We start from the raw sequence: 27811 nt of genomic DNA, 5'->3' as shown, positions 1-27811 counted from the left end.
GTAGTCTATGATAAAAGAGTAAAAGGGTCAAACATGCGTTCTTGAGTTTGAGTCTTCCCAAACACTAATAGGAGTAACCACTAATAGGAGATTTATCCGATCGTTTACTTCAAGGTCTTGGAAGATTAGTTGAGGTGCATGCAGACTACTTGGACATCCTTGGTCATATGAAAAAAAAAAAAAAAAAAAACTGAACTTAACCTAGATTAATATAAAGCTTTTCTGAGATTTTTTTTTTCTGTGAATGAAATAGGTGCCTGGTTCATTGGGTTGTGCAGGGACAGGAATAACTTGATAATGATTTTACGTATGAGTTGAGTGGTGTTGGGTGTCCAGTCCAAGATCTTTTACAATGTATGATGCTTATTAGACACATGAAATTAAATAAATAAAATGATGACCGATTGAAAAACAACAACCACAAACAATATCACATTAACTTGATGTAGGGCCTCTTCAGATGGAATCCAATGACTTCCTTCTTCCTTTATATACCAGTCGCAGTCAATGACAGTCAGTCATCAAACATCTGCGTATGGAAGCAGACAAACTACAGAGCTAGAGCCCACAAGCCATTGATTGTTTTTTGTTTTTGGGCCGTTTAGAACTGTTTTGAGGTACCATTATGAGGCCCAGAACTTTTACACTCTACCTCTGTTGGACAACGCCATCCACTGGTTCCTGAACACTGAAATTCAAAGCTGAAGCGTCACGGAAACAGCCTCCTCAACCTCTTTTCATTTATGGCATCAACACCTTAAAATAGGAGAAGCCATTGTAATTGTGTTCTATCCTTTTGTGCTGCACACAACAAAAAGTTATATACGTAAAGTATGCTAACTTTTGCAAATATTGTATTTATAAGAAATGGTCCTTAAAAACGTTAGCCCATGAAAAGGCTTAAAATTATTTCACCTTCAAGTTTGACCTGCTAATGTTTGATCCCTAGTGTCACGCACTTAACTTCTTTGCTAAGTTCGTGCGGCCTTAACTCGTCGGAAATGAGTTAAGCAGCCTAACGCTCACACAAACTCACAGGCTCAATAGTATGTAAACGATAGAGAAATGTAGAGAAAATCTAAACTCTGTATTTGATGGAATTCAAGTTATGAAATTTACATGGTAGAGTTGGCTATTTATAGGCTCAAGCTCCTCAAATTAAATGTGACTAAGCTACATGGGTGTCGAGCATTGGTGCAGCCTTGGAAACGAAACTCGTGGGTGGCGAGCATTGGAGCAACCTTGGAAACGAAGGTGCTTAATCGCTGAACCTAGCTGCTGAGTCGTTAACTTAGCTCTTAAGTTTGCTTCACCCTGAAGTATACTTAATCAGTAAGTAACATGCAGCATGCTTGGGCAAGCAGGCTGGTCGTGACACTAGGCTCTAAAACATGACAATTTGAAACTTGATTTTTAAATGAAAATTTTGGGAGTTGATAGAAAGCTTCAAGGGAAGCTTTTCACCAACTCAAGACTTTCGTTTCAAAACCAGGAGAGAGCAGCCCAAAAGGTCTCAGCCACCCTTATTTTACCTCTCACCTTCAATTCAACTTTTAATCAATGGTTGTGTTATTGTAAAAATGATGTAATTGATATTATTTTATTCTCCGTCGATCTTTATTTCCTTTACTAATGTAATATTATTGATGGACCTCAATTAACAATAATTGAGCTAACTAAACTCTAAATTTTCATTAGAATAATACCTTATCTACAACTCAATCTTACAACATTTTCTTACAATCCCAAAGTAACAGTTAAGTTGACAACTGTCACGTTAGCTCCCATCACACTTAAGACATTAAATGACTTTGACTAAACATGAACGGTCATAAAGAATGACTATTCATAAAAAATTATTATTCCTTATGAAAGAACAACTATTCTTTATGAATGGAACAATCATTCCTTATGAATAAACGATCATTCGTCCTTAAGGAACGATTGTTCGTCTTTAAAGAATGGTCGTTCATGTTTATTCAAAATCGTCAATTAACATGATAATGTCAATAGAATTGTAAGAGAAAATCATGAAATTGTGTTGTAAATGTAATATTTTTGTTTTCATCAACGTCTGTAAGTAACAATGGGGAGAATGTCACTTATTACAAATGTTATGGAATCACATCAATTCTCTAAACCTCAGGGTCTTTAATTTTTTTTTTTTTTCAGTCCCCATAAAAACAAAACCAAAGAATGTGCATGAGATGAGAGGAGTAGGAAGAGGACACACAAGTTGAGGTAGAAAGAGAGAGCAGTAATGTATAGCTTGTCTTTAGTTGATTTCTATCTTTTCTCCAACCACATATTCCCAACTGCACAAAACAAAGCCATGCCCTTCCCTATTTTCTATCCATCCAACACAACAACTTACACAACATACTATATTATATTACTTCACTTACTACAACAGTGTACAACTTGTTGTACTTAGCTTTTCTTCCGTTAATTATAACAATAATTAAATAATTAAAAAAAGCAAAAAAAGCAAGAGAGAAGAAATGCTAAGCAAGGAATCGAGTGGATCCACCTTCGATCTACACGAGGAGGTTTTGCAAGTGTTGCCGTCTGATCCTTTCGAGCAACTCGATGTGGCCCGCAAAATCACTTCCCTTGCTCTCTCCACACGTGTCTCCGCTCTCGAATCTGAGTCTTCTGCTCTACGCGCTCAGCTTGCCGAGAAGGACTCCGTCATCGCCGACCTCCAAGCACAAATTGAATCCTTTGACTCTTCTCTCTCCGACATCACCAATAAACTCTCCCAGGCCCAGCTCGAAAAGGTCCCACCATTACACTCCTCCGTCCGCCTCTTTCTTTATTAATTATTATTTCTATGCTTGACTTTTGTTCTCCTTTGTTTCAGGAGAACTTGATTAAAGATAACGCATATTTGGCCAACACCGTTAAGAAGCTACAGAGAGATGTCTCCAAGGCATGTTTTTTGTTTTCAATTTTTTGCATTTTTTCGATTATGTTTCGAATTTTATGATATGAATTGTTGTTTTTGTGTGTGGACAGTTGGAGATTTTTAAAAAAACTCTTATGCAATCACTTCAAGACGATGAAGAAACAACCTCGGTAAGTTTTGTTTACTGATAAGTTATTGTTTTTGCTTTTGAAATGAGTTGTTTTCTGTGGCAATGCGTTGACTTCTTTGACTTGGATTTGCTACAGACTAGAGCTACACACATCATTGCCAAGCCCACGCCCAATGGTATACGGGATTTTGTTGATTTTCTTTTTACAAAATGTTACGTTGTAGCTGCTTTACATTGCTTTATGTATACATTTTATTCTCAATGGTTTTCTGTTACGAGAAAATGTACTTGTTTTGGTGTTTTTAAGACGGGTTGCTAATGAGGGAGAGTTTTAGATGAGGCAGGCGCATCACTTCATCAAAATATTTGTTCAAAAAATTCATCTTAAGTGCATTCATTTTCACTAATAACTGTAGTGTTGGTTAATGGATGAAAGAAAAAATAAGTACATATATAAATGTGAGTTTAATGGACAGTTGCATGGATGCAGTGGTTCAACGACCCAAGTTAAGACTTCTCCTACAAGATTGGTGTGGTAGCGTTTGAAAACTTTTAAATCTATGATGGTTTTCAGTTTCTTTTGGGACTTTCTTGGCCATTTTAAAGTGTTCAAGTCATAAAAGATTATTGTCATGCGATATCTAGTTGAATATTAGGTGCATGTTTAATGTGATGCATTAATATTTTTGTGTGTTCCTATCCCATTGCATAATGCTATTTGCAACAATTAGCTGATTAATGTTATCTGAGTCGCCACTGCAATTTCTTTTTCTGTGTGTCATTTTTTGGTTGGTATGGAGTTGCTTAACATATTATAAATTTTCTGGTGTTCGTACCCTGATAGATTTGTGATGATCTATGACTCTACTAAACATGTGGACTATGAATTATTTGGTTGACATTTTCATAAATCCTCGATTCAAAGTTCTTTTCTGGTTTGTTCCAGAAGATGATGCCACCCTCCTGCGTTCAAGATCTTCTCCAATGAAGAGCCAGTTTTCAGAAACAGGGATTTCTTCATTTAATGAGGATCGTGAGACAGATGGTATACCAAAATTTTATGCCAACTATAGATTTCAACTCTCAACGAGAAATTTGTCCTCGATGCTACTCTACCTCACTTTATTTTATTGCTCTCTTTTCTTGAGTTAATGAGTCTGTATTGCTTGCAATTAAGCGCATTACAAATGGTACACCTTCTTTTTTTCTTACTTAATTTTGTTATTGTGGTAGCCTCAAGACCTGGCATATCTCACAGGCTTCTGCTAGCATCCCAAACAAGCACACCTAGGCTAACTCCTCTTGGGTCCCCTCCAAGTCTATCAGCTTCTGTATCTCCCACAAGAACATCTAAACCAGTTTCTCCAAGACGACACTCAATTTCATTTTCTACCACAAGAGGCATGTTTGATGATAGGTCATCTATATTTTCTTCAAGCCCATACAGTTCCGTAAAGGGCTCTGACACAGGACCACATACTGGTAAGTAGAGAGCGTTTTTTTTAGAATATGACTGTGGAGTTTCATGTTTTAAAGGTTGAATGTGGACCATAATACCATTTCAAGAGGGTGCAGTCTTTAAATCTCTCACATTCCTTAAAGAGCATTTGTTCAAAGAAGGATAAAAAGAAAAAATTGAGAAAATCAAACAATGTGGCTAGGGCTCTTTGAAATTTCATTTATGCTCATGTTCATTTTGCTTCAGTATAAGCTGCATCGTTTTTAATGGGTTTTTACGGCAGTTCTGATTGTTGCGTTGATATTGGATTTTATTCCAATAACTCTTATTAGCTTCTGGTAATAAATTGTGTGTAGCTAATAGTTCTTTTAAACTGTGTCATCTTTTGGAAGCTATGTTATTGTTTAGCATAAATTTACAATCTGGAATTCATAATTCCACATGTCTTTCTTTCTTTCTTTTTTTCTTTCGTAATTATTTTTAGTGGACAGATCCAATGGTATTTGTTCAGTAGCTGCTTAAACCTCCAGAATTCTTGAAATGGTACCTAACAACACAAAAACCAATTTCTTTTTTTTCTTTTTTAGCATAGAAGTTCCTGAATCTAGTGCTTGGTTTGCAAGTAGCTTAACTTTTATTGACACTAAGAGTATTTAACAAAACCTCTATTATGTTATGTCTTTCTCTTTTTTATTTTGTATTTTATTTTTTCAGGGCGAACTCGAGTTGATGGGAAAGAATTCTTCCGCCAAGTCAGGTAAAGACTTTCTAAGGTTGGGAAGTATAATAATGAAATCCATAATTTATTTAAAATTAAATGCTCACCGGATCAGATTTAAATCAGTGAATAACCAAGTGTGGTGCAATTGAAAAAGGTTTGTGCTTCTAATAAGTAGTGCATGTGCTATTATCCCAGTATGATATAAGAGGTGATTTGCACATATGCATGGCAACATAGAAAATTCATTGTAGGGCGACAGTTATGTGCACTGTTGCAAGTGGATACTTGTTTGTTGGTACCTTGAAAACTTGCTATCAAACTTGATGATGATCTACATCTTATAACTGGCTTCAGAGTTGTTTCACCAGATTATTTTAAGTACTGTTGCTTGGATTAAAATTTGTCCTGCCATGTAATTTTGGGGCCATTCTTAAATACTGGCATTATATACATTGCCCTGCGAGTTTCTCATCATTTTTTGTCATGCTCTGTTACATCCAGGCCCGTCCACTTTTGTGGACCGTACTAGTATTGGTATTAACCTATTTTTGGTGCAAAAGATCAATTTCAATTTCCTGTGCTCGCAACTGAACTTTTGACCTGTACGGACTCAGGAGTTGAACACTTTCTTTTGTTTTATCAGGAGCCGATTATCATATGAGCAGTTTGGTGCGTTTCTGGCTAATGTTAAGGAATTGAATTCACATAAACAGACAAGAGAAGTAAATGACTCGCTCTCAATAACTCTTGTGTTTTATAAATTGCTACTTCGATCAATTTACATCTCTCCCTCTTTTTTTTTCAGGAGACTCTGCGGAAGGCTGATGAGATTTTTGGTCCAGAAAACAAGGACCTTTATGCAATATTTGAGGGATTGATCACCAAAAATGCCCACTGAACTTTTTTCTGTAAAGTAACTCATAATTCAAGTGCATTGACACTTCGTATGAATAATCTTGTAATTTATATTGTATGAGGTTGAGTTAATCTTAATCTTAATCTTCTTGTCAGCAAAACATTTATTTAACACATGTTGTATCTATTTAATTGACAAAAATACAAAGATAAGCAACTTATGAAATAAGGGAAGTCATGGAATAAATAAATTTAGCTCACTCGTTGATCCAAACTGTCAGGAAAACCATTTATCTTCCTTTTTACTCCTCAAAAGAAGAAATAATTCCATTATGAGTTAACTGACTTTTTTCAACTCAAATAATGGCTTAATGATAATTGTTCACTTATAGACTTTTAAAATACTGCTTTACAACTTAAATTTATATTTTGGTGACAAATAAAGAGTAAATTCGGTCTAAACTGTTGGGATTTTTGAAGGGGAGACTAATGAGTCTTTTGGTGGTTGAATGTTAGATTTTGGTGATTGTGATTGATCGGTATTTGACATGAGAGAGGTGATTACACAAACTCTAATCGCTCGATTGCTGACGATTGATGGAGTTGACGAGAGTAGGGTTTGAGGAGTTTTGGTGAGTGATGATCAGAGAAAAGAATAGTGGTGTGGGATGGTGTGGGGTCGTAATAAGGTTGGAATCAGAAACAGAATATAAATTTAGATAGAAAAGTAGCATTTTAAAAGTCTGTGGATAGGAAAGTGCCATTAACCCATTATTTGGACGGAAAAAAGTCTTTTACTCTTCCATTCCAAACAAATAATACTGAAAAAAAATAAGACAAGGCGTGCAAGTAAACCAATAATTGCTCTAAAATAGTAAAATCTTCCCCGCAAGATAGGCTTTTAGCAACTTCAAGCAAGGCTTTATCCTTTATGGAAATGCTCTTCTTGTACTAGTAGGGAATCAGGAGCCTGCATAATCGGAATAATGAAAAGGAATCAAGGCTTTCATAGAGGTGACGCCATTAAAATCAACGGCTTAAAATAAATCATGAGCTTTAATGAGACTTGGTTAAGTGGTAGGCATGTTTTTTTTTTTATTGCAAAGTTGTAATCTATTGATTTTAGGTGGGACCGTTATTGACCCATTATGTGTATTTTCCGACTATAAAATACACGTGTCAAAAACCCATTACATGGAACCCAGTTTTCCCGGACTAGCTTGTGGAAGACTCCATAGTATCAAACGTGCTTGCATACAAATTTTACTAACTAATTAAATTAATTAGCTCAGTTGGTTTCTTTATCCAGATAACTAGATTTGATAAACATGGAAGAATGACAGAAGAAAAAGCCGATTTTCAAGCATAGAAATCAGGTCCATTGTCTAAATTTTATTGCATATTAAAGAAGCTAAGTCAATTTATGCCAACCGCTAACTATACCATTTCTTGTCTCTGTCCCTCTCTCTTTCATACACGCATTAACAAACCACACACTTTAATTCCCATTTCCATTGGCCTCTCTCATTTTGGTTTCTCAGGCCTCTCTGGTTTTCCACCTCAGAGGAGGAGTTATGGAGTTTCATGATGCCAAAGAGACTTTTGACTCACCACGGTTTTTAACTTCCCAATTTTCCATACATTTTTAACAATGCATCATTCATGTACATTTATTGATGCCATGGTTTCAAAGTTTATAACATTGGCTGCTTCTGTGTTTCCATGTTTAAAAATTCAGAAATATTCATTCATATATAAAGAAGCTGATGATATATTTTTGTTTTCTTTAGATATTTGGTATCAGAGTTTTCCCTTATTATATGTATTTTGTAATGTGTTCTATTTCCTTGTAACGATTGAAAATTCGTATTGGCAGGGTTGATTCTCTTCACTCCACTGATGAAAATGTTATCAGTGAGACTTATGACATAACCAGCTGTGATAATATTGAAAAGAAGGCCGCACGAGTTAAAGGCAGAAGAAGTAGAGCCGGGTGCTCTGACTCTTGGTCATCCCAGGGTAAAATTTCTATTTCTTTTATGTCCCTCTCTTGAGATATTTTATCTTGTAATAATTCTTCATATATGCATGTGCTAATGTTACGTTTCTGTCACATTTGAATCAGACTTTTCTTCTTTAACCATGGAGATTGAGGAGGGAGTAGACGAATGCTATCCAGAAGAAGCTCTTGTGGAAGGCATTGATGAATGCTCTGAAGTAGTAGAAGGTGTTCTGGATAGCTTAAGAAGCGTAGAATCTGAAACAGCTTGTTCCAAGGCCAGTACTTCTTCTGACTCAGAAGATCACCACCACCACCACAACAATCCTCCACATTGGTCTGGCTTCTTTGGTTTGTTGAGAAAAGGATCTGGAATTAAATTCCAAGCTTTCCCTTCTCGGAAAAATGTCCCCAAGCTCACCAAAAGAAAAACAAAAAGAATTAGAGAGACCACCAGTCTTTTACTGAATTCTCCTTTGGATGCTGAACTATGCCATTTGAAATCTTCCTGGAAGAACTTTTCATTCTTGGACCTTCAAGCTGCAACCAATGGCTTCAGCCCTGGTTCGTACTTGTTCCTTTCCTTTTCAGAATTTAATGAAATGTGCTCTTTTTAAATGTTGTTGCTAAAAAACCATTTGATTTGTGAAGAGAATTTGATTGGGCAAGGAGGCTATGCTGAAGTTTACAAAGGGGAATTGTCAGATGGGCAACATGTTGCAATAAAAAGGCTAACTAAAGGTTCCCCTGAAGAGATGACAATGGACTTTTTATCCGAGCTCGGAATTATAGTCCATGTTGATCATCCCAATATTGCTAAATTGATTGGTTATGGGGTTGAAGGAGGAATGCACCTTGTTCTGCAATTATCGCCCCATGGGAGCCTGGCATCGTTACTTTATGGTTTGTTTATCAGTTTCCGGCTTTCTAAATTGAAACCTTCTGAAGTTTTCGTTCAATAAAATTTATGTTATTGTTTCTTGCTCCATGTCTACAGGCTCAAAGGAAAAACTGGATTGGGACATCAGATTTAAGATTGCTGTGGGGACTGCCAGTGGCCTTACATATCTTCATGAGGGGTGCCAAAGAAGAATCATCCATAAAGATATCAAGGCTTCCAATATATTGCTCACAGAGGATTTTGAGCCTCAGGTGACCTTTTAAACCAAACGATGATCATCAACCCTATTCAAATAATGCAACATCTAACATGAAACTTGAAATTTGATCCAGATTTCTGACTTTGGGTTGTCAAAGTGGCTACCAGATCAGTGGACTCATCACACTGTATCCAAAGTTGAAGGCACATTTGGGTTCGTTGCTCAAATCTTTACATGAATTTATGAATTTCATAGATATCTGTTACTTCAACTTGACTTCATTTTGTTTTGTCACCACAGTTACCTTCCTCCTGAGTTATTCATGCATGGGATAGTAGATGAAAAAACAGATGTTTATGGCTATGGAGTACTACTATTAGAGCTCATCACCGGAAAGCAAGCTGTAGACGGTTCACAGACAAGCCTCGTGATGTGGGTATGTTATCTAGTCTATGCCACAATTTCATCATATATTAATCAAGCTGACATGCTATTATCGAATTGCACTGATAAAGCAAACTCTGTCAAATATTTACAGGCCAAACCTTTGATCCAAAAGAATAGCATGAAGAAGCTGGCAGATCCTGCACTAGGCGACGCCTATGACTTGGATCAATTGCAACGGTTGGCCTTGACAGCTTTTATGTGCGTGCATCAATCTTCAAACCATCGACCCCAAATGAGCCAGGCATGTTAATTCCTTCAAATCCCGAGTTAATTTGTAAAGGAATGATGCATTTTAATCAGATTTTGTTTTACTCGGTTTTGCAACGGGTGCAGGTTGTGCAACATTTAAAGAGTGCAGAAAGCATACTGGAACTTGTTGAAGAAAACCTCAGTTCGGAAAACCTTGTCAGGACATACTCAGATCAGGTTCTTGATGCTGATGATAACAGCACATCGAAGTACTTAAATGATCTCAATCGACATATGGAGATCGTTCTGGGGCCGTCTACTGATAGTTAAACCCGCATTCATCTTCGAAAATTTCGGCCCTCGAGTATTTCTGGATTCTTGGGAAACTGAGAAACCAAACCAAAGCAGTTCGGAGATTCACATAAATGTTCCAGTCAAGTGAGAGAGCAGTGCAGAATCTATTTACTTGCTTTTCAATTTAGTCTTCGAGTTCTGTCTGTGTAAGCAAAATATGCGGAGAAGAGCAGCTGAGATTGATCATAAATATATAATTTTGTGAACCAATTTTATCAGGAAATTTGTGTCTATTAGGATTAGTAGTTACTACAAACTTTCCTTTTTCATTTTGTGTGTGGAACAGATCAGAAAAAAATAAAACAAAAAAAATTTAATCATTGTTTCTTGTAAATTTAGTTTTTTTTTTTTTTAATGGCTAATTTCGGACTTTTGATTATTTAGGCTGTTTTTTCCTTTCTAGGTATAATATAAATGATTTGATTTTGAATTGACCCACTTGTCTTTTTTTTTTTTCCCCCTCTTACGTGCACCTCAATTATTCTTTCGACACCCTAGAATTATTGATTAAATAAGAACTTTAGTGATTATCCTTATTAGCATCGAATTTAAATTCAAGTCTTTTAAGTAATACATCATAAAGTCCCTATCAAACTACTTAACCACTTAGAGATAGTTAATTAACCCATGTCGACTTTTGAAAACACTGTAAACAATTCAAACTTGGCTAGAAGATTGGAGTGTTTCCAATGCTTTCTTCATAATTCAGAATTGCTAGAAAATTAACACAATGTAATAATGTCTGAAGGTAATATTATTTATAAATGCAAATAATTTTTTTATATAAAGTAAAAATATATATATAAAACTTAAAAGTAAATAAAAATAAAAAGAAAAATGCTATCCTTACAAAGACTCATACAAAGAGGACTACAAAATGACATCATCGAGAAGAAAAAAACAAAGAAAAAACAGAAAAAGAGAAAGAGAGAGAGAAAAAAATCATGAAAATCAAGGGTAGAGATTGTTTTTGTATGCCCCAAATCTAGCATTACTCAAATAAAAATGATTTATTCCTTCAGATAATTTCTAACATCTTACTTAAAAGAGAAATTATAAAAAATGGCCCGAATGTAGGGTGGGAATTTTAACTAGCCCCCAAGTGTGGAAAGTGTTTCAATGACTAGCCCACCCCCAATTTCCCTTAATTTCCAGAACGAAATTGCCGCCATAGTAACTTCATTAACCCTTCAACCAATTTCCAAGCATTCAAAAGCTCAATCTCTGGCAATTAGTAGCAAATCGTGTTCTTTTGACTCAAAGGAGACATTATTGAACCATTTTGAGGGTGTATTGTTGCTTTAAAATCTCGAAAAAAGAGAGAAATGTATGTCATGTTATTTGGAAGTTATATATGTCTACTTTGGTTGATGGATTTCAAATATATGTGTCCTAAACATGTAAATGAAGGTTTTTTTTTTTGTTTTTTTTTTCATTAGATTGTTGTTTTTGTATGTTGTATGAACTTAGTATTGAATGGACATGATGCAAATAGATGGTTTTAGGTGATTTTCACGATAATAGGGTAGGAATATCGATTATGTTGGTCATAGTCGATCGAAATTCGATCCAAAGGTCAAAGATGAACAATGACTAACACCCATCTATCGGTCATTATTGGTCACATAAGGGTTATCGACCGACAAATGACCAATAGCAGGTTGTCGATTTGGGTCGGTTAGCTAAGGTTTAGTCCAAATGATCGACACTCTATGTCGATCACTGTTGGTCAATGTCAGTTTTGAGCTTTGAATTTCATTCTACTTGCATTTTTTTTGTTACAGAATTGTGGTTTGATTAACCATTGACTTTTTGGTGGTTTTTTCAGGAAAATGAGGAACTTGGTTCATGCTTTTGTGAAGTATTGAGGACAATAGGAGACCCAAAGTAATGAGGCATATTAATACGTAGAATTCAACAAAAAAAGCCCTAAGAATACCTAGAGAAGTGAATTATGAAGACTTGCTAAAGTTGTTATATATAGAAATACATATCAAACGAGGCAAGAATATTTTGACCTTGACCGTGAAGTACATGCAAGTTGTTGAAGAGTACCCCATAATGATCAAGAATGACAATGATCTAACATTCTTCATTGACACGCAACTGGAAGAGCCGATGAGATACCTTCCATTACATGCATCATTGGTTGATGCGCCATTAATTTATGTTTCTTATAACAACTGTATCAACACTAAGGCATCAAATACAAAATGGAAGCCAATATTGAATCAAGCAAGTGTTAATCCAATGAATGAGGTGTGTGGGGTTGTTGAGCCTATGACACTGTTAATTTCACTAGTCCTTTTCAGATGTTTTTAGTAGGTATGTTTGTGGGATAAGAAAAGGGTCTTGACCACAATAAGCTTATCACCATGTTGATCGACTATCTCCATGTTGGTTGGCTACCATAGTTTCCCACTAACATAACTTTCTAAGACCATCTCTGGGGACCTAGTACCCCTTTTTGATACCTCCTAAAAACATTTAAGAAGGACTAGTGAAATTAATTTTGCAAAAACTCAGCAAGATTTCTTATTCCAAGGATCCACATAGTGGCAATGGAAGAGCATACTAACTTGTAATATTTAAAACAATAGGGGCCTCGCTGTTATTTTTGCCACTTTTAGAGAGCTACAATATTTTGGAAAGTTAAAAAAAAATTGGCTTCAAACGGCGTCGATTTGGATTGCTTAAAGTTGTGGTCAACTGTGCGAATTTACCAGCTTGGTGTCCAGTGTCCTAGTGACAGTTAAACGACTCCGATTGCTAGGCGTCACATTTTAAACATCTTCCTAGAGAATTTTGACATTTTCCCGGAAAATCTCTCCATTTTTCGCACTCGATCTGAGATACACTCATGCCTACCATGTCTCTCTCTCTGCATCTCCTCTTCGTCGTCTCGATCTCGTTTCTAATTCACAAATCTTCCGGCTCCTTCCTGGCCCCTCCTAGCTCCATCATCAATCCTTCTAAAGTCAAACAAATTTCATGGAAACCTAGGTCTCTCTCAATTTCTAATCTCGTTGTTTTAATTATAAATTATAATGTAATTGCTTTAGTTTCTAATGGTGTATCAATTTGATGACTCGCAGGGCTTTTGTTTACGAAGGTTTTCTCACTGATTTAGAATGCGATCACTTGATCTCTCTTGTGAGATTTTTTTGAATGAGGATTTTTTGTTTAACTATATTTTATTCTATTTGTTTGATTAGTGACGGTAGTTGTTTTGCTTGGTTCGGTAATTTTGTGATTAGGCAAAATCTGAGCTGAAGAGATCAGCTGTTGCGGATAATTTGAGTGGAGAAAGCAAGCTAAGTGAAGTTCGAACAAGTTCGGGAATGTTCATTGCTAAAGGAAAGGTTGTCTCTTTTATTCTTCTTCATCTTACCCAGCCTTTAATTATATGTACACATGATTTCTCATTTGTTATTGTTAATTTATTACTAATTAGTAGTTATTCATGTATAATTATAATTGCCTGCATTTTAAGCATAATGATCAGAAGCACGAAATTTCGCTTCTTTCCTAAAATGGTTTATGATAATACTCTAGCTTTTGTGAATACTCTTTTTTTGTATGAAGCAATTTCCTAGTGTGCAAAGACTATTTATTGTGGAGAATGGTATATTAAATGCTGGTATTGTGCCTTTTTTTTTTTCTCTTTTTTTTTTTCAAAGATTCATTGAACTCATGAACTTACCATCTTGTTCACTGAGAATAATTTAGCTTGAGATAGTGGGTAAACTGTATATCAGTATGCTTTTTTTACTTGGAATAATTATTTGCATCTTCATCATATATTGACAATTGACATAATCTTCTTATGCTTATGTATTTCAGTATCTATTAATTATATGTTGGTCTTTGGGTTACTTCATTTCTTCTTTGTTTTGTTTACTCCTCACCCATCTATGATAAGTTGAAATTAAAAACTGTTTTGGATGCATAAGATGTGTCTTAGTGTTCTATTGATAACTGGAAGGAAGATTCATGGGCAGCAAACAAAGACATATACAACTGCTTTTGATCATCAGTTATTTCCCATTATGCATTTATAAGCCTTTTCTCCTTTGTTAGGATGCTATTATTGCTGGCATAGAGGACAAGATTTCAACATGGTCGTTTCTTCCAAAAGGTGTGCCATACGCTGAAGATGCTCTGCATTTTTCTTTTTTGTTCTTTCTTCTTTTTGGGGGTAATTCACAATATTGTCATTTGGTGATCAAATTACACATTGATCGTGAAAGTGGTCCACTTAGAGAAAGATTTTGGGTAAAGTTGTTAGTTTCTATTACGTATTCTGCCTTGTAATCATTTTTTTATTGGAAGGGAGGAAGCCGATGCTTTTATTGAATTAGCCTGTATGGTTGTGAATGAATATTGATAATATATTAAAATTGGCTTGTCTAGAAAGTGTTTTACTGATGCTTCAAAGGAAATAAGAAATTGCACAAATCTTTATACAGTGTTATCGGTGGCCTATATTCTGTCTTAGTGATAAGTGGCTTGATCATGAACACCTTAAGTATTCATTTCTTTTATTCTTGAAAACAAGTTACTTTTTCTACTCCAAAATTGTTTAATAGAATAAAAGAAACCATTTCTTTATCTGTCACTATTATTTGTTACCAATAATAATGAGATTCTTTCATCTTTGTAATATTTGTAATAATGTACATAACTACATTTTTTTTTGGGGGGGGGGGGGGGGGCGTGGATAGGATCTTGCATAACAAGTGTTTGTATTGCTTGATTTTCAGAAAATGGGGAAGACATACAAGTCCTGAGATATGAACCTGGACAGAAATATGATGCACACTATGACTACTTTGCTGATAAGATTAATATTGCTCGGGGTGGCCATCGTATAGTTACTGTTCTCATGTATCTTACTGATGTTGCTAAAGGTGGTGAAACAGTGTTTCCCAATGCAGAGGTTAGTTGATTTGTTTTATTCATAATTGCTGCCAATCTTCTGTCAGATGCCTTGTATCATATAGTCATTGGCAACATTGTTTAGTTTCCTCATTTGCTAGGCTCCTTATGAGAATATGATTTTTGTTTTCATATGCCTGATGTGTGTATGATCTAACGAATGAGGAACATGAAGGTATGGGACTATGGGTGGTTTGTATTATCATTTTAAGTGGATGATAGCACTAAGGGAATTTCTACCAACCTCTTCTCCTTTTACAAAAATTGATTGGTCCTCTTTTTCTGCAAAAATCTGCAAACAGGAGCCTCCACGTCGCAGCAGAACTCCTGCAAAAGAGGATGACCTCTCTGAATGTGCAAAGAGAGGAATTGCAGGTAGGCCTCTTGACATGTTGTAAATGCTTTTATGTATTGTAAATGTATTGCTGCATTTGAAGTGACTTGATATTCTTTTGAACGTCTTTTATCTTGACCTTGAAAATTCATAGTGAAACCACGAAAAGGAGATGCTCTTCTTTTCTTCAGTCTCTATCCTACTGCCGTTCCAGACACAAACAGTCTCCATGGTGGATGCCCAGTGATTGAAGGAGAGAAATGGTCAGCAACAAAGTGGATTCATGTTGACTCATTCGACAAGAACGTTGAAGCCGCTGGGAACTGCACAGATATGAATGTAAGTTGTGAGAGATGGGCTGCTCTTGGTGAGTGTACCAACAACCCAGAGTATATGGTGGGAACTGCAGAGCTTCCTGGCTATTGTAGAAGGAGTTGTAAACTATGTTAGCCTTTAATCTGTAGGCTTCTTTGGGTGGATTGTATTTGTTTTTTCCCTTGCATCGTTCAAATTTTGGTGAAATGTCATATTACTATTATTATAATTTTCTTTATGATGATTATACGCAATATTATAATTTTGTCCTGCCTGTTTTCTTATGGTTTTGAACTATATTGACTTGAAATGTTGAGATTGATCTTGCTATTTTTTGCCCGCCCTGAGTCATTATCACAGGGATTAAATTCCATTGACATCTAGCCCCTTCTGGGTATGTTAATATCTTATTTGGCTCGTGGTAGTTGCGTAATAAAGATTTTTTTAAACAGTCAAAAGTATCATTCTATTAATTCGGCTGTAGCACATTTTCATATACTTGGATTTCTCTGTCTTACTGGGAAATAATGAAATGATTCTGATGGTGCCATAACTTAGCAAATTCAAGGACCACAGTCAGATTCCCATCACATTGAAAGAAATGACCCTATTAAATTCAGCCAAAAAGACCCATGCTGCAGTCTCTGTCTAAATCCCAATGCCAATTGCCAACTGGTTAATGCTACTGCACGCAAGCTCCTCTCATGTCTCATCTTCAACTTAGAAATGAGGATATGTTGCATGAAAAATATTCAAACCAATTCTCTTTTTTATCTCCCAAAGTGACAATGGGTTCTCAGTAACTTTAAAGCAAAGGTTATTGACAGTCAATGAAAAACAAATACCAGCTATCAATTTGGTTTGAAACATTGATAACATCTTTTAGGTTGGACTGACCATTTTCACGACTGGTTTTCTTCTGAGAATATATTATTATTATATTACTGAATAGACACTTTCATCAAATTGGCTAAATATTGGTTACCAAAGAGAAGAATAATTAATGGTTCTACTGAAAGATGATGAAACCAATCTTTGCATGATGATATATACGAATAATTAAAGAGAAGAATAACAGCCATACACCTCATTTCACCTACAAATGAAATCAAAACATATTTTTTATAATACAGAAAATGATAACGAATCTCAATCTCTCTCCTTGCTTATGCTTAATAAAAAAAGAACCAGAGGCCAAACCGGCCAAAGTCCACGGAGCCATTTTTTTTACCTTAAAAGAAAGAAGGGTTTCTCAAAGGCGTCGTATCTTTTCATCCAGCTGTCCCTTCTGTGTCCATTAATCCCCCATTAATTAAAAATCAAGATTAGCTGTATTCAGATTGGTTGTGGCATTGCAAGATTCTTTCAACCATGAATAATATTATAAAATTAACTGTAAACGTGCAGAGTTCAAGAAATATGCTCGCAGAAAAATACTGGTAAGAAATAATCCATATATATCAAAAAGCCTCAAATCAGCAATCATGCCTTGCCTTTTGGATAGTTGGGATTATTCAACAACCCAGCTACTTTAACTCTTTATCTCAAAACCCCATTCATTATTATTATTATCAAGGACTCTTAGAACATTCTTAAATTCCATATTATCATCCGAGTAATACTATATTTATACCATTTTTTTATACTATTTTGTAAACATCATAATATGACATATGCTACAATCACACAAATTCTATTATAATACTAAAAATTTAAAATAATTAAAAATTTGTGTGGTTGGTCATATGCCACATCATGATGTAATGAAAATTATGTAAAAGAGTGATGTAAGTATAACATTACTCTTGTCATCCAATATTTTTTGGATGAACGGAATGTTTGGGTCAGTTTATACATACTTTAACTAATCTTTTGACACCTTGAAATGAACGATTAGGCAAATCATTTCAGTGGTTACTTTTATTAATGTCTAAAAGGACTCGAATTCATAAACTTATTAGACCCTTTTGCTTTTTTATCACCGAGCCATCCATAATGGTTTCAAAAGATAATTGAAAACAGCCTTCCATTGGTTCCCCATAAAGGGGTCTCAAATCATTCAACTAAACAAAAAATTAAAATAAAAGTGAGTGACCACAAAACTTAAGAATCATATACACCTTAGTGGCTGTAGTGTCAATGATAAGGATTGTTTTTTTGTTATATTATCTTGATTTGCCATCCCAACAAAATTTCCAAGAATAGAAAACCAATCAGAAAAAGGAAATAACTAAATAAATAAAGATATATAAGGAAAAGACTTGTAAATATTCCATAAGCAAAGTGGTGACAGCTCTATATTTTTGGAAATGGAAAAGACTGATTAATGATAGTAACTTTGGTTTAATTATCTTGTTTACACTTTACTGGACCATTCTTTATTTTTTTTCTTCTTCTTTTGTAGGTGACACAGTCAGGAAGGAAGGACGGACGGACCAAGACTTTTCTTTTAATCTTATCTGATTAACAGTGATGCTGATGCATGCCCCAACAAGTTTACCTGAATTCAGATCTTGAGAAGAGAACCTATAGCTACCTATTTCATCAAAAACATTTACAGATTTATGTGAAAAATTATAGCTTTACTAGTGTTTAAGCTTTTCCATAAAATTTTCATGTATTCAGAAACTGACCCTTGTTTCTATTCTTCATCCTTACATGAAATTCGCTGAAATTAGAAATTTTTAATTATCTTTAATAGAAAAAATATTAAAATTTGTAATTATTTTTACGTAGTCTAAAATCATTTTAATTTTTTTTACTTTTATGCAAAATGTTATATATAATCAATATTCTTAAACTGTTTTAAATAAATAATTAGGAGGTTGTTCAAACATTTTCATATGACTAGAGGGTCAGTAGATTCTTGAGAAAGAATAGAAGGAGAAATTATCTTTGGATGATCGAGTTGTTCGATAAGGACTCTTAAGTATATTATTCAAGAGGTCTTGAATTCAAGTCTCTCTTTGATTACTAATAGGAATCGTTATTAGAATTTTTACTCAATTAATAATTATAAAGTTCTGATGAACTATTTAAGATACACATAAAATAACTTAAACATCCTGGTTATTAAAAAAAAAAAAAAAGGTGGGAGAGGAAAAGAGAACAAGTACTCTTTAACTGTAATGGTAGATATATGAAGAGCATACAAACTTAAAAAGATGAATTATTATATTAATAAAAGACTATTATGGTAACAGAGTTTAAAAAAGGATAAGTTTACAGCCAAAAAAAAAAAAAAATGATGGATAAAACTTAAAAGTATTGTAAGTTGAAAAGGTGGTGGAGAGAGAGCGAAAAAGATGGCAGGGGTCCTATTTTAGAAGCTTAAATGCTTAATAAATGACGTAAATGGCAGGGTGATTCTCTGACAGAGAAAAGAAAAGAGAGAAGCACAAATCCAGAGAAAGATAAGAAGAAAGGTGCAGTAGAAGTAGACTCAAAAAAATAGCTAGTAAAAAAGTACACCACCAAAGCGACAAATCTTTGGATTTTTCATCTGCTCTACGCATTAAATTCATCAAATCACTTTCAAGGTTGCAAGCATTTATACCCCCTTTTCATTGTGTAATTATTCCACAAGATCTCCAATTTTTAACCCACCGGCTTTATTGGCTCATAGCTTTAAAAGTAGTGTGTATTTGTGTGTAGGGAAGAAGAGTAACAGAACAAAAGCTAAGGCATGGATGTGGGTCAGATGCAGAGAAGGCTGCTGGACTACACTAAGTCCTTGTTCATGGAGGTAAATAAACCACTAGAATATAAAATATGCTATCGGATTTTTGGTTTGTTTTGTTGTGTTGGTTTTGNTAAAAGTATTGTAAGTTGAAAAGGTGGTGGAGAGAGAGCGAAAAAGATGGTAGGGGTCCTATTTTAGAAGCTTAAATGCTTAATAAATGATGTAAATGGCAGAGTGATTCTCTGACAGAGAAAAGAAAAGAGAGAAGCACAAATCCAGAGAAAGATAAGAAGAAGAAAGGTGCAGTAGAAGTAGACTCAAAAAAATAGCTAGTAAAAAAGTACACCACCAAAGCGACAAATCTTTGGATTTTTCATCTGCTCTACGCATTAAATTCATCAAATCCCTTTCAAGGTTGCAAGCATTTATACCCCCTTTCATTGTGTAATTATTCCACAAGATCTCCCATTTTTAACCCACCTGCTTTATTGGCTCATAGCTTTAAAAGTAGTGTGTATTTGTGTGTAGGGAAGAAGAGTAACAGAACAAAAGCTAAGGCATGGATGTGGGTCAGATGCAGAGAAGGCTGCTGGACTACACTAAGTCCTTGTTCATGGAGGTAAATAAACCACAAGAATATAAAATATGCTATCGGATTTTTGGTTTGTTTTGTTGTGTTGGTTTTGATTTAGTGTTGTTTGTTTTGTTTTTGGGAGAGAAGGGTGTTTTGGATGGTCAGTTTTTACAGCTTCAGCAGCTGCAAGATGAAAGCAATCCAGATTTTGTTGTTGAAGTGGTCTCTCTCTTTTTTGAAGATTCTGAGAGGCTTCTCAATGATCTCACCAGGGCTCTGTAAGCTCTCTCTTTTGATTTTACTTCTGGTTATGGTTGATTCTAACAGTCTTATCTGATTCTAACCAATCTTTTGCTTTGTTTTTTATATTTGGTTGCATAGAGATCAGCCAAATGTGGACTTCAAAACGGTTGATTCCCATGTTCATCAGTGGAAGGGTAGCAGTTCAAGGTACATACAACTAAAACAACAAGTTCCCTTCTTTTCTTTATCCAAATAAAACACAAGACAAAATTTTCTGTTTTTGTTTCTGATCTGTGTTGTGGAGCCATTTGATCCTACATATCTAGTATCCAATACATTCTTCAAACCCCACCAAAGAAAATAAAAGAAATATTATTGACAATAAACTTAGTTCAGATCTGAGACAGAACAACTAAAATTTAAATGTAAAATCGTTTCTTTAACCTCTTTGGTTCAATATTTTCTGTTAACAAGAAATCAATTACTGTGTTCAACAGCATAGGAGCATCGAGAGTTAAAAATGGTTGCATTGCTTTCCGCAACTTCTGTGAGGAACAGAACATTGAAGCGTGAGTATCTTTTCGTCTAGTTTTTTCTTTGTTTTTAGAATTAAATCTGGAGACTGCATGAAGCCATGAAAAGATTGTTGGATTGATTTACAGGTGCCTGAGGTGTTTGCAACAAGTGAAACAAGAGTACTACCTTGTGAAGAACAAGCTTGAGACTCTGTTCAGGGTGAGTACAGTAGATTTTTGGTTGAATTATTTTACTTATTCTGTATTTCATTAAATATATTGTTTTTTTAAATGAAATTATTGGTGGTTTGCAGATGGAACAACAGATTGTGGCAGCTGGAGGATCAATTCCCATTCTGGAATTAAGTTTTTAAAGTTCATCAAATCGAATGGAAAGCAAGTAAATTTGGTGGGATTACTGTAGAGTAGCTTTTGTAATCCCCTACTATTGCTTCTTCTTTAAGACTCTTAAGTAATCAGCCTGTGGTTTGTATGAATATTTTCTTTAAAAAAAATGGGAGAGATTTCCATCTGTTTCCACGTTCTATTATCATATTTCTCTTCTATGACCACATCCTTTTTTATTTTCATTTCCTTAAGTCAAGTATTTCATGCACTATCTAAAATATATATTCAGAAAAAAATTATGCAGAAGACCAACTCGTTTCACATTAATTTGTGCAGGGTGTCCTGCTTTAATTTTGTATCAGAAAATACAAAGTTTTGCTTACCATTTTCATTACTGGGAACAAATCCCATGAAAATAGGCTACACAGCAACCAAATAACAAAAAAGATTTAGTTCAGTACAAGCATGGGAGTTTATAGTTGGCATTTGTGGTGGCCAAGATAATAAAGAAATGGAGATGCATGGTTCGTAATTTCTTTCTTGGTTTAATAAATAAAATGAATTAGACAGCAAAGTCTTCTGCAATTTTGGGGACTTGGGAAATCAGGTCAATCTCAATTGGTTGGGACTGTCTCTCTGTTGTGCCAAGGGATTCACAAAAACTTGGAAATTAGTGGGAGCATCCCTGCCCCATCTTCAGTAATCAGTCTTGTCATTAAAAAATTTGGCAAATTTTCATGCTGATCAAAGTTTGGTTTTGTCAAGACTCAAGAACAAAAGGAAACCACTTGCTTGACAGCCCAGCAAACAATGATAAAAGAAGAAAAAGAAATGTGAAAGGTTTAGGATTAGGATTAGGATTAGGCGAGGTGAATCTTCAAAGGTTCTTCAAACCATCTAATCAACTTAATTATGCACACTAATTAAGCATCTTTGACCAAGTGAATAGTTTGCCCCAGAAAATTTACATTACAGTGTGTGAAAGCTCTGGCAATTAAAGTTTCCAATAAAAAAAGATCAATTAATTTATTGGATTATTAATGATGGCACCAAGTTCTATGTATCAGGCCTGGAATTTAGTAAAGCATTTCATTGCATCAGATAAAGAAATAATTAAACATGTTCATGTAAAATGCTGATGTATGACTTTATATGAGTACTTCTTTTTGGCATTTGGGAACTTGGTGTTGTGAGAGTTTCTATTTGGAAGAAGAATCTTAGCAAATATTACAATTGAAACTGCTCTATTTGAAGAAAGAAAATCAATTCCTGTTTTCAGAGAATAATTAACCCAAAACCTCTAAGTTAAAATCCCTGTTTTATTTTTTGGTTTGGTTCTCCAAATTCTTCTTTGTTCATCAAAGCTTGCTATCACAGCACTCTGCTTTTTGTTACCAAGTCTATATGCAAATATGTTATAGTAAGCCATTGGGTCCAAATTATCCAATACTTTCACAAGTTTTCCTTGCTTCCTGTCAACCAAAATTTGCCCATCTTTGGATTCAACACCTTCAGCAAAAACCCTGATTGATTTTACTTTAAAAATTGGGTTCAGAGATGAATAATCATGAGCCAACACTACTGCACCAAGAATTTCCCCTAAGAATGTATCCTGTAGAAGAATTATATTAAGTCATAGTATATAATGTAGGAGTCTACAAGATCAGTACTATACATAATTGAACTTAAAACAAGAAGATTTACCATGTGACTGTATCGATGATGGGTTCGTTGCAGACGATATAGCCTTGACAGCAAATGCCGAGCAAACCCAGTTTCAGGTGTCCTGTTTGCAAGGTGCAGACTTCTGAGGACACTAGGAAATGAACTGACTTTACGCTGAATGCCAAGTGGAATGAGTGTGATGTTTAGGGCGGAGTTGAAGACTCTGTTTGCAGCCAAAGGGTCAAGAAACATATTGAATTCTGCATATTTATTGGAAGGAATGCTAAAGACATTTCCTGTGTCTTTGTAATCAAGGCTGATGTGTCCTCCAACAACATACACATCCTGCAAACAGATTTGACATCACTAGTTAATGCTATGCATCCCATTTTCATACTTGATGTCAAGAAATGGTTAGATGAACTTTTACTTTAATGTCTTATCAACAAAATACCATGCTTCATTAGCAGGGAGCAGGGGACATCTGCATACCTGAATTAGAGAGGTCGAATTTTCCCTTGATGAAATAATATTGGCTAAATTAGTCAGGGGTCCATTGGTCAATATGGTAATCTTGGACCCCGGATCAAGAGTTTGTGCTATGGAATCCCAAATTTCCAATGCTAGAGGTTGTCTAAGTTCTGGGTGATCAGTATCCCGAGGAGCTCCATATTTTACAGAGTTCTCTGCTGTATACCTTGAACAAAGCTCAAAATTTAGTACCAAATTATCAAACACAAAGATTCATAGAAGAGAAATGTAGAGTGTATATACCTTCTAGGACTACGCGGCATATCACGAGCGAGCCCATATAGAGTGTCTGAGTCTAGAAATCCACCACTTCCTTTTGGGATGGCTTTAGCATACTTGCAGTCTCCAACGCTAGTGACATGTGGATCAGATTGATTCATTGCAAATACATCTCCTAGGCCAACTGTAATGTCGTCGCGACCCATCATATGCAGTAGATCATAAACTGCATCAATCGTTGCAGCATTTGCCCAGCCAGTTGGACTTACTATTATTGCCTGGATGAAAGGGCAAAGACCAAGCCCATCAATTCCATTGTCATTCAGGGGAAACCTCTTTTATGTCATATATTACTGGTAAGAAACATGTTCTCATTTTCCAGATGCAAACACTTAGATAAAACATTTCTGGGAAAATGAATGCTCTTGATTCTAAAGAATTTGCCTAAGATACCATTCATGTTTTATATTTTGACAGAATATCTAGTCATGCATCAATCTGATTATCATCAACCACATTTAGCTTTCTACTTGGATTGATTAGATGAAATGAAATCAAAGGAAAGTAAATTGATTAATGTTAGATACTTAAGATCCACTAGAGCAATAGTCCTTCGGTTCTTCTCTTTAACAAGAAAAATAACTTTTATGAAGTCAGTAATAGCATAACTAATCTTAGGGGTCAGTCAGTGAAGACAGAAAAAGTGGTCAGCCACGTACCTTGAGATTGATAACTTCCACAGGAACTTTTAGGAGATAGAATAGAGCTAGGAAATCTCCAGCACTCATGTCCATGTCAAAGACAACAGGCTTCCCCAGCTTTTTGGCACCAAACTTTGGTTTGTAAAAGACTTGTTTGTAATAGGGGAATTGTGTTGTAAAATTGAACCTTCCACTGTGTTGAGAGTGATTTAGAACCTTATCAGACAAAATACACAAAAAAGAAAAATTGTTAGTAAGATTATATCATATCCAACTTTTGAAGAAAAACTGATTGAATAAACTTACATCCAGGAAACTTTTGTAAAATTCTCTGTTAAGTTTGCTTCCAGCATCTTGACTAGGTTTTGCCTTGGTAGCAACAAGAATGCGCACAGCATCACAGCTATTTACCTCCTCTGTGTATCCATCCTATTTGATTGTTCAGAAATAGACTTGAATTCATTTTTTACCATGTCAAAATCAAATAAGTTGAAAAAGAGGACTCAAACATGAAAACTCTTTGTTGCAACTGCTTAAAAATTGTTGGTTATGCTACCACAAATGGGAGAAAGATCACCTTGCATTTCCCTTTGCCATTCTTGACAATGCAAAATGGATCTCGAAGTCCTGTTTGAACATGACCACTATGAACTCCACCTTTCTTTAGATTGAACTTGGGAACTATACGCCGATCGAAGAAAGGATTCGATCCATCAGATATCCCATAAGGTTTATTTGAAGTAACAACAGTTACATTCATGTACTCCATTTCTGCAAATTCATTCTGTCCATTATTTTTGTGTGAATTACGCATAATTGAGACTGCCACACCCGATGTAAAGGAGTCCCACATGAAGTAACTCTGCAAAAGATTGGTTAAGTCACAATCCAATATTGCTCTAAAAGTAAATGCAAGTTGTATAAACATTACAGGATTCAGATGAAAAATCAATCAATGCAACTTGAAAGCGAGCAACAAATTACCATGTAGAATCGATCATCAAACCAAGTATCACGAACCATTTTCAAGGACTGGAAGCAATATTGTGCCTCATAAGTACTCTGGCTTTGCTCAAAAACTTCATAGAATTTCTCACTTATGGGGATAGTATTCGTAGCATCTAGAGGGACAAGGGTGACCGGAATACCAGAATGAAACACCTGCAGCAAATCCAAGCCATTTCTAGTCTCTTCAGACACCAGTAATGGAAATAAATTGCCACTTGTTAACCGATTTTCTGATTACCTGATATGCAGCAAAAGGATCTCCAAAAATATTGAACTCTGCATAAGGGTTACTGGTGTAGCCAGTGTTCAAATTTCCAGGGTCACCACACTGTCGAGGCTGGCAAGAAGTGCTGGCATTTTTTGGGCAACAACCCGTTGGATTTCTGTACCTCACACCACCACCCATAACATAAATATGCTCAATATTTTTCCTCAAATGGGGGTTCTTCATTAGGAAAATAGCAATATTTGTATGAGCTCCTGTCATTATTATAGTAATAGGACCTGCAGATACTTTATCAATCAACACTTGCTGTGCGGTATGTTGTCGAAGAGGCAAATAGCTCCTGCTGCCCTATTGTCATTAACAAAATTATCATCTAAATGTACAGATGTAGTTATGTTGATGCAAAAGACAAGTGACAGATTTTCAGATACAAATTTTCCTGGAATTCAATTGAAAACCATTCAATTAAGCGCAAGAAGCATAGAATATTAATTTTCGCTCTGAAAAGTCTATAATTTTATACCTGGGGAAGGAATCTTTTTCGTATGCCGAAATTAGAATCAATATCTAATCTTCCTCTAAGACCTACAGGAATAGCCTGTCTGTATCTGCAATATCCTGCTGTTGTATTGCCCTGTTATAAACATTTGACAAGAAACAAACGGGCACATTTTAAGAAACAGAACAAGAGTTTCAGAATCAGGCAATTAAGTCCTTTCATTTCCCAATGCAAGTGCAAATTCATCATGTATGCTAAGAGGCTATCCAATCAAGTAAACAACCTGATCAATAATTGGAAGATATCCACCAACATCTGAAAGTATGGTTCCATCTTCTAAAATTCCACCTTCTCCTCCCACTCCGACTGAAATATCGTCGCGGTCCATCATGTAAAGAATGTCATAGATATGATTCACCGCGTGACCAGCATTAGTCCATGCATTTGTGTTGATGGTGATTGCCTGCGATGTTACTAAAAGTCATGGCATGTGGGAGAGCTGCTTTTTGGTAAGCATTTCTCCATTGAACTACATTAGCATTGAATGGCTTGAGTCCACAAATTATGACCGAGTCCTCAAAAGGCAAGATTCTTAACAGTAAATATTGGCAAGATATTGAAGTCACAATAATTACAGTCTACCTAAACCAAAAGTAAATAGTAATCAAGTAATTACTAATCCAGCATTAACTTGAGGAAAAAAGATTATAAAAGAAGATTGGCCTTCACTCATTGCTACAAGACTAAAATGAGTGGAACTGAAAACTTTCATAAAAATCCATCCAAAAGCTGAAACGTTTAAAATTTTCAAAAGTGTTTGATCATTTTTTGGTGACATAAGCTTGTTGCCGGCACAACTGGGTTACATTATAAGTTTGAAACAAGAATTGTTACAATAATTAGAGCATTAATAGAGAGAGTTTATTCACCTCCAGTTTGAATTCTGATCGGTTAAGCTTCAAGAGGTACAAGAGACCGAAGAAATCATCGGTATCAACGTCTGTATCCATAAGAATTCGATATGGCTTACCCTCCACAGTATAGAAATCATCTCCAAGCACAACAAAAATTCCTATGATCAATGTTATAGCCAACCAGGAATTGTTTTGCCACAACATTTCTAAACTCTGCTCAAATCACAACCCAGAAAGCTTGTCCCTCCAAACTATAAAAAAGAAAGCCAAGCCAAAATAAATGCTATGATCATCAACTCATTCCTGAATCACAGGAATCATAACTCAAAGTGTAAAAGACAGAACATAAAGAGATAGAAAAGGAAACTGCAGAATAAAGAACCTTCTTATATATAACAAATGAAATCATTAAACTGATACACACACACACACACACACACACACACACATATATGGAATAAAGCACGTGATCACGAAGGTAAAAGCACAGTTAAAACCCTCAGTACAGAAGAAGAAGAAGATGAAACAAGTAAGATGCAATGTTACAAGTACAGGATAAAGATTCTTGGACTTAAATATTAGAAAAGATTTGGAGAGCGAGATAAAGTAATATATATATATAAATGTTGAATGATTTTGAAGAATCATAGTTGCTGTTATAGGCCTTGTGGGCACTGGTCAAAGTTGTTTAAGTCATCTAGCCTTTGGTTTATACCACTTTTTATGTCATTGCTTGTTTAATACTGAAAAATGACATGTTTTGACGTTTATTATTATTGCTGCTTAAATTTTTAGATAATTGAGTACCTTTCTTCACAAATAGATGAGGAAAGCCGGCGTTTTGAGCTATCTGAAAGCACTTCTAAAAGTCTGAGAATCACTTCCTGAAATATACTGAATTTAGATACAAAAAGACAAATGCCCCAGTCCATAAATT

General features: G+C 35.2%; 5 protein-coding genes across 10 annotated transcripts; 4 read left to right on the top strand and 1 right to left on the bottom strand.

The window, feature by feature from the left end:
- The first annotated feature begins 2285 nt into the window (after positions 1-2285).
- Positions 2286-6191, top strand: LOC116109952 (uncharacterized protein At4g15545). Of its 3 annotated transcripts, none has more exons than XM_031396191.1 (9): positions 2286-2780; positions 2864-2932; positions 3019-3078; positions 3175-3214; positions 3988-4083; positions 4272-4520; positions 5212-5254; positions 5862-5940; positions 6024-6191. In XM_031396191.1, the coding sequence occupies exons 1-9, from the start codon at positions 2502-2504 to the stop codon at positions 6114-6116; spliced, it is 1008 nt and encodes a 335-aa protein (XP_031252051.1). In that variant the 5' UTR covers positions 2286-2501; the 3' UTR covers positions 6117-6191. The 3 variants fall into 3 exon arrangements, with proteins under 3 accessions (XP_031252051.1, XP_031252050.1, XP_031252052.1); XM_031396190.1 differs by having other exon boundaries at positions 2288-2780; positions 3985-4083; XM_031396192.1 differs by lacking the exon at positions 3988-4083 and having other exon boundaries at positions 2288-2780.
- Positions 6192-7647: 1456 nt separating this feature from the next.
- On the top strand, positions 7648-10444 carry LOC116109941 (receptor-like cytosolic serine/threonine-protein kinase RBK2). Its single transcript, XM_031396174.1, has 9 exons — positions 7648-7688; positions 7950-8092; positions 8199-8636; positions 8724-8975; positions 9070-9224; positions 9306-9385; positions 9473-9608; positions 9711-9860; positions 9953-10444. Exons 1-9 carry the CDS (start codon positions 7648-7650, stop codon positions 10136-10138), a joined length of 1581 nt encoding a protein of 526 aa, XP_031252034.1. The 3' UTR covers positions 10139-10444.
- Positions 10445-12904: 2460 nt separating this feature from the next.
- On the top strand, positions 12905-16019 carry LOC116109956 (probable prolyl 4-hydroxylase 4). Its single transcript, XM_031396196.1, has 7 exons — positions 12905-13165; positions 13258-13315; positions 13420-13524; positions 14243-14300; positions 14926-15101; positions 15403-15475; positions 15589-16019. Exons 1-7 carry the CDS (start codon positions 13023-13025, stop codon positions 15882-15884), a joined length of 909 nt encoding a protein of 302 aa, XP_031252056.1. The 5' UTR covers positions 12905-13022; the 3' UTR covers positions 15885-16019.
- A 3709-nt stretch (positions 16020-19728) lies between these two features.
- Positions 19729-21316, top strand: LOC116109947 (histidine-containing phosphotransfer protein 1). 2 transcript variants are annotated; one of them, XM_031396182.1, is made up of 7 exons: positions 19729-19845; positions 19960-20050; positions 20153-20283; positions 20387-20455; positions 20746-20817; positions 20911-20983; positions 21078-21316. In XM_031396182.1, exons 2-7 carry the CDS (start codon positions 19991-19993, stop codon positions 21135-21137), a joined length of 465 nt encoding a protein of 154 aa, XP_031252042.1. In that variant the 5' UTR covers positions 19729-19845; positions 19960-19990; the 3' UTR covers positions 21138-21316. The 2 variants fall into 2 exon arrangements, with proteins under 2 accessions (XP_031252042.1, XP_031252043.1); XM_031396183.1 differs by lacking the exon at positions 19729-19845 and adding an exon at positions 19862-19875.
- Positions 21317-22186: 870 nt separating this feature from the next.
- On the bottom strand, positions 22187-27744 carry LOC116109948. 3 transcript variants are annotated; one of them, XM_031396185.1, is made up of 13 exons: positions 27682-27744; positions 26890-27125; positions 26244-26423; positions 25985-26095; positions 25474-25809; positions 25212-25388; positions 24805-25089; positions 24534-24656; positions 24246-24443; positions 23551-23804; positions 23269-23473; positions 22816-23121; positions 22187-22723 (listed from the first exon to the last, which is right to left on the bottom strand). In XM_031396185.1, the coding sequence occupies exons 2-13, from the start codon at positions 27076-27078 to the stop codon at positions 22412-22414; spliced, it is 2676 nt and encodes an 891-aa protein (XP_031252045.1). In that variant the 5' UTR covers positions 27079-27125; positions 27682-27744; the 3' UTR covers positions 22187-22411. The 3 variants fall into 3 exon arrangements, with proteins under 3 accessions (XP_031252045.1, XP_031252044.1, XP_031252046.1); XM_031396184.1 differs by lacking the exon at positions 27682-27744 and having other exon boundaries at positions 26890-27469; XM_031396186.1 differs by lacking the exon at positions 27682-27744 and having other exon boundaries at positions 22240-22723; positions 26244-26459; positions 26890-26968.
- Positions 27745-27811: the final 67 nt, after the last annotated feature.

This window comes from Pistacia vera, unplaced genomic scaffold (assembly GCF_008641045.1).
Source record: "Pistacia vera cultivar Batoury unplaced genomic scaffold, PisVer_v2 Contig591, whole genome shotgun sequence".
Lineage (NCBI taxonomy): Eukaryota > Viridiplantae > Streptophyta > Magnoliopsida > Sapindales > Anacardiaceae > Pistacia > Pistacia vera.
This window is presented reverse-complemented; position numbering and strand designations above follow the sequence as displayed.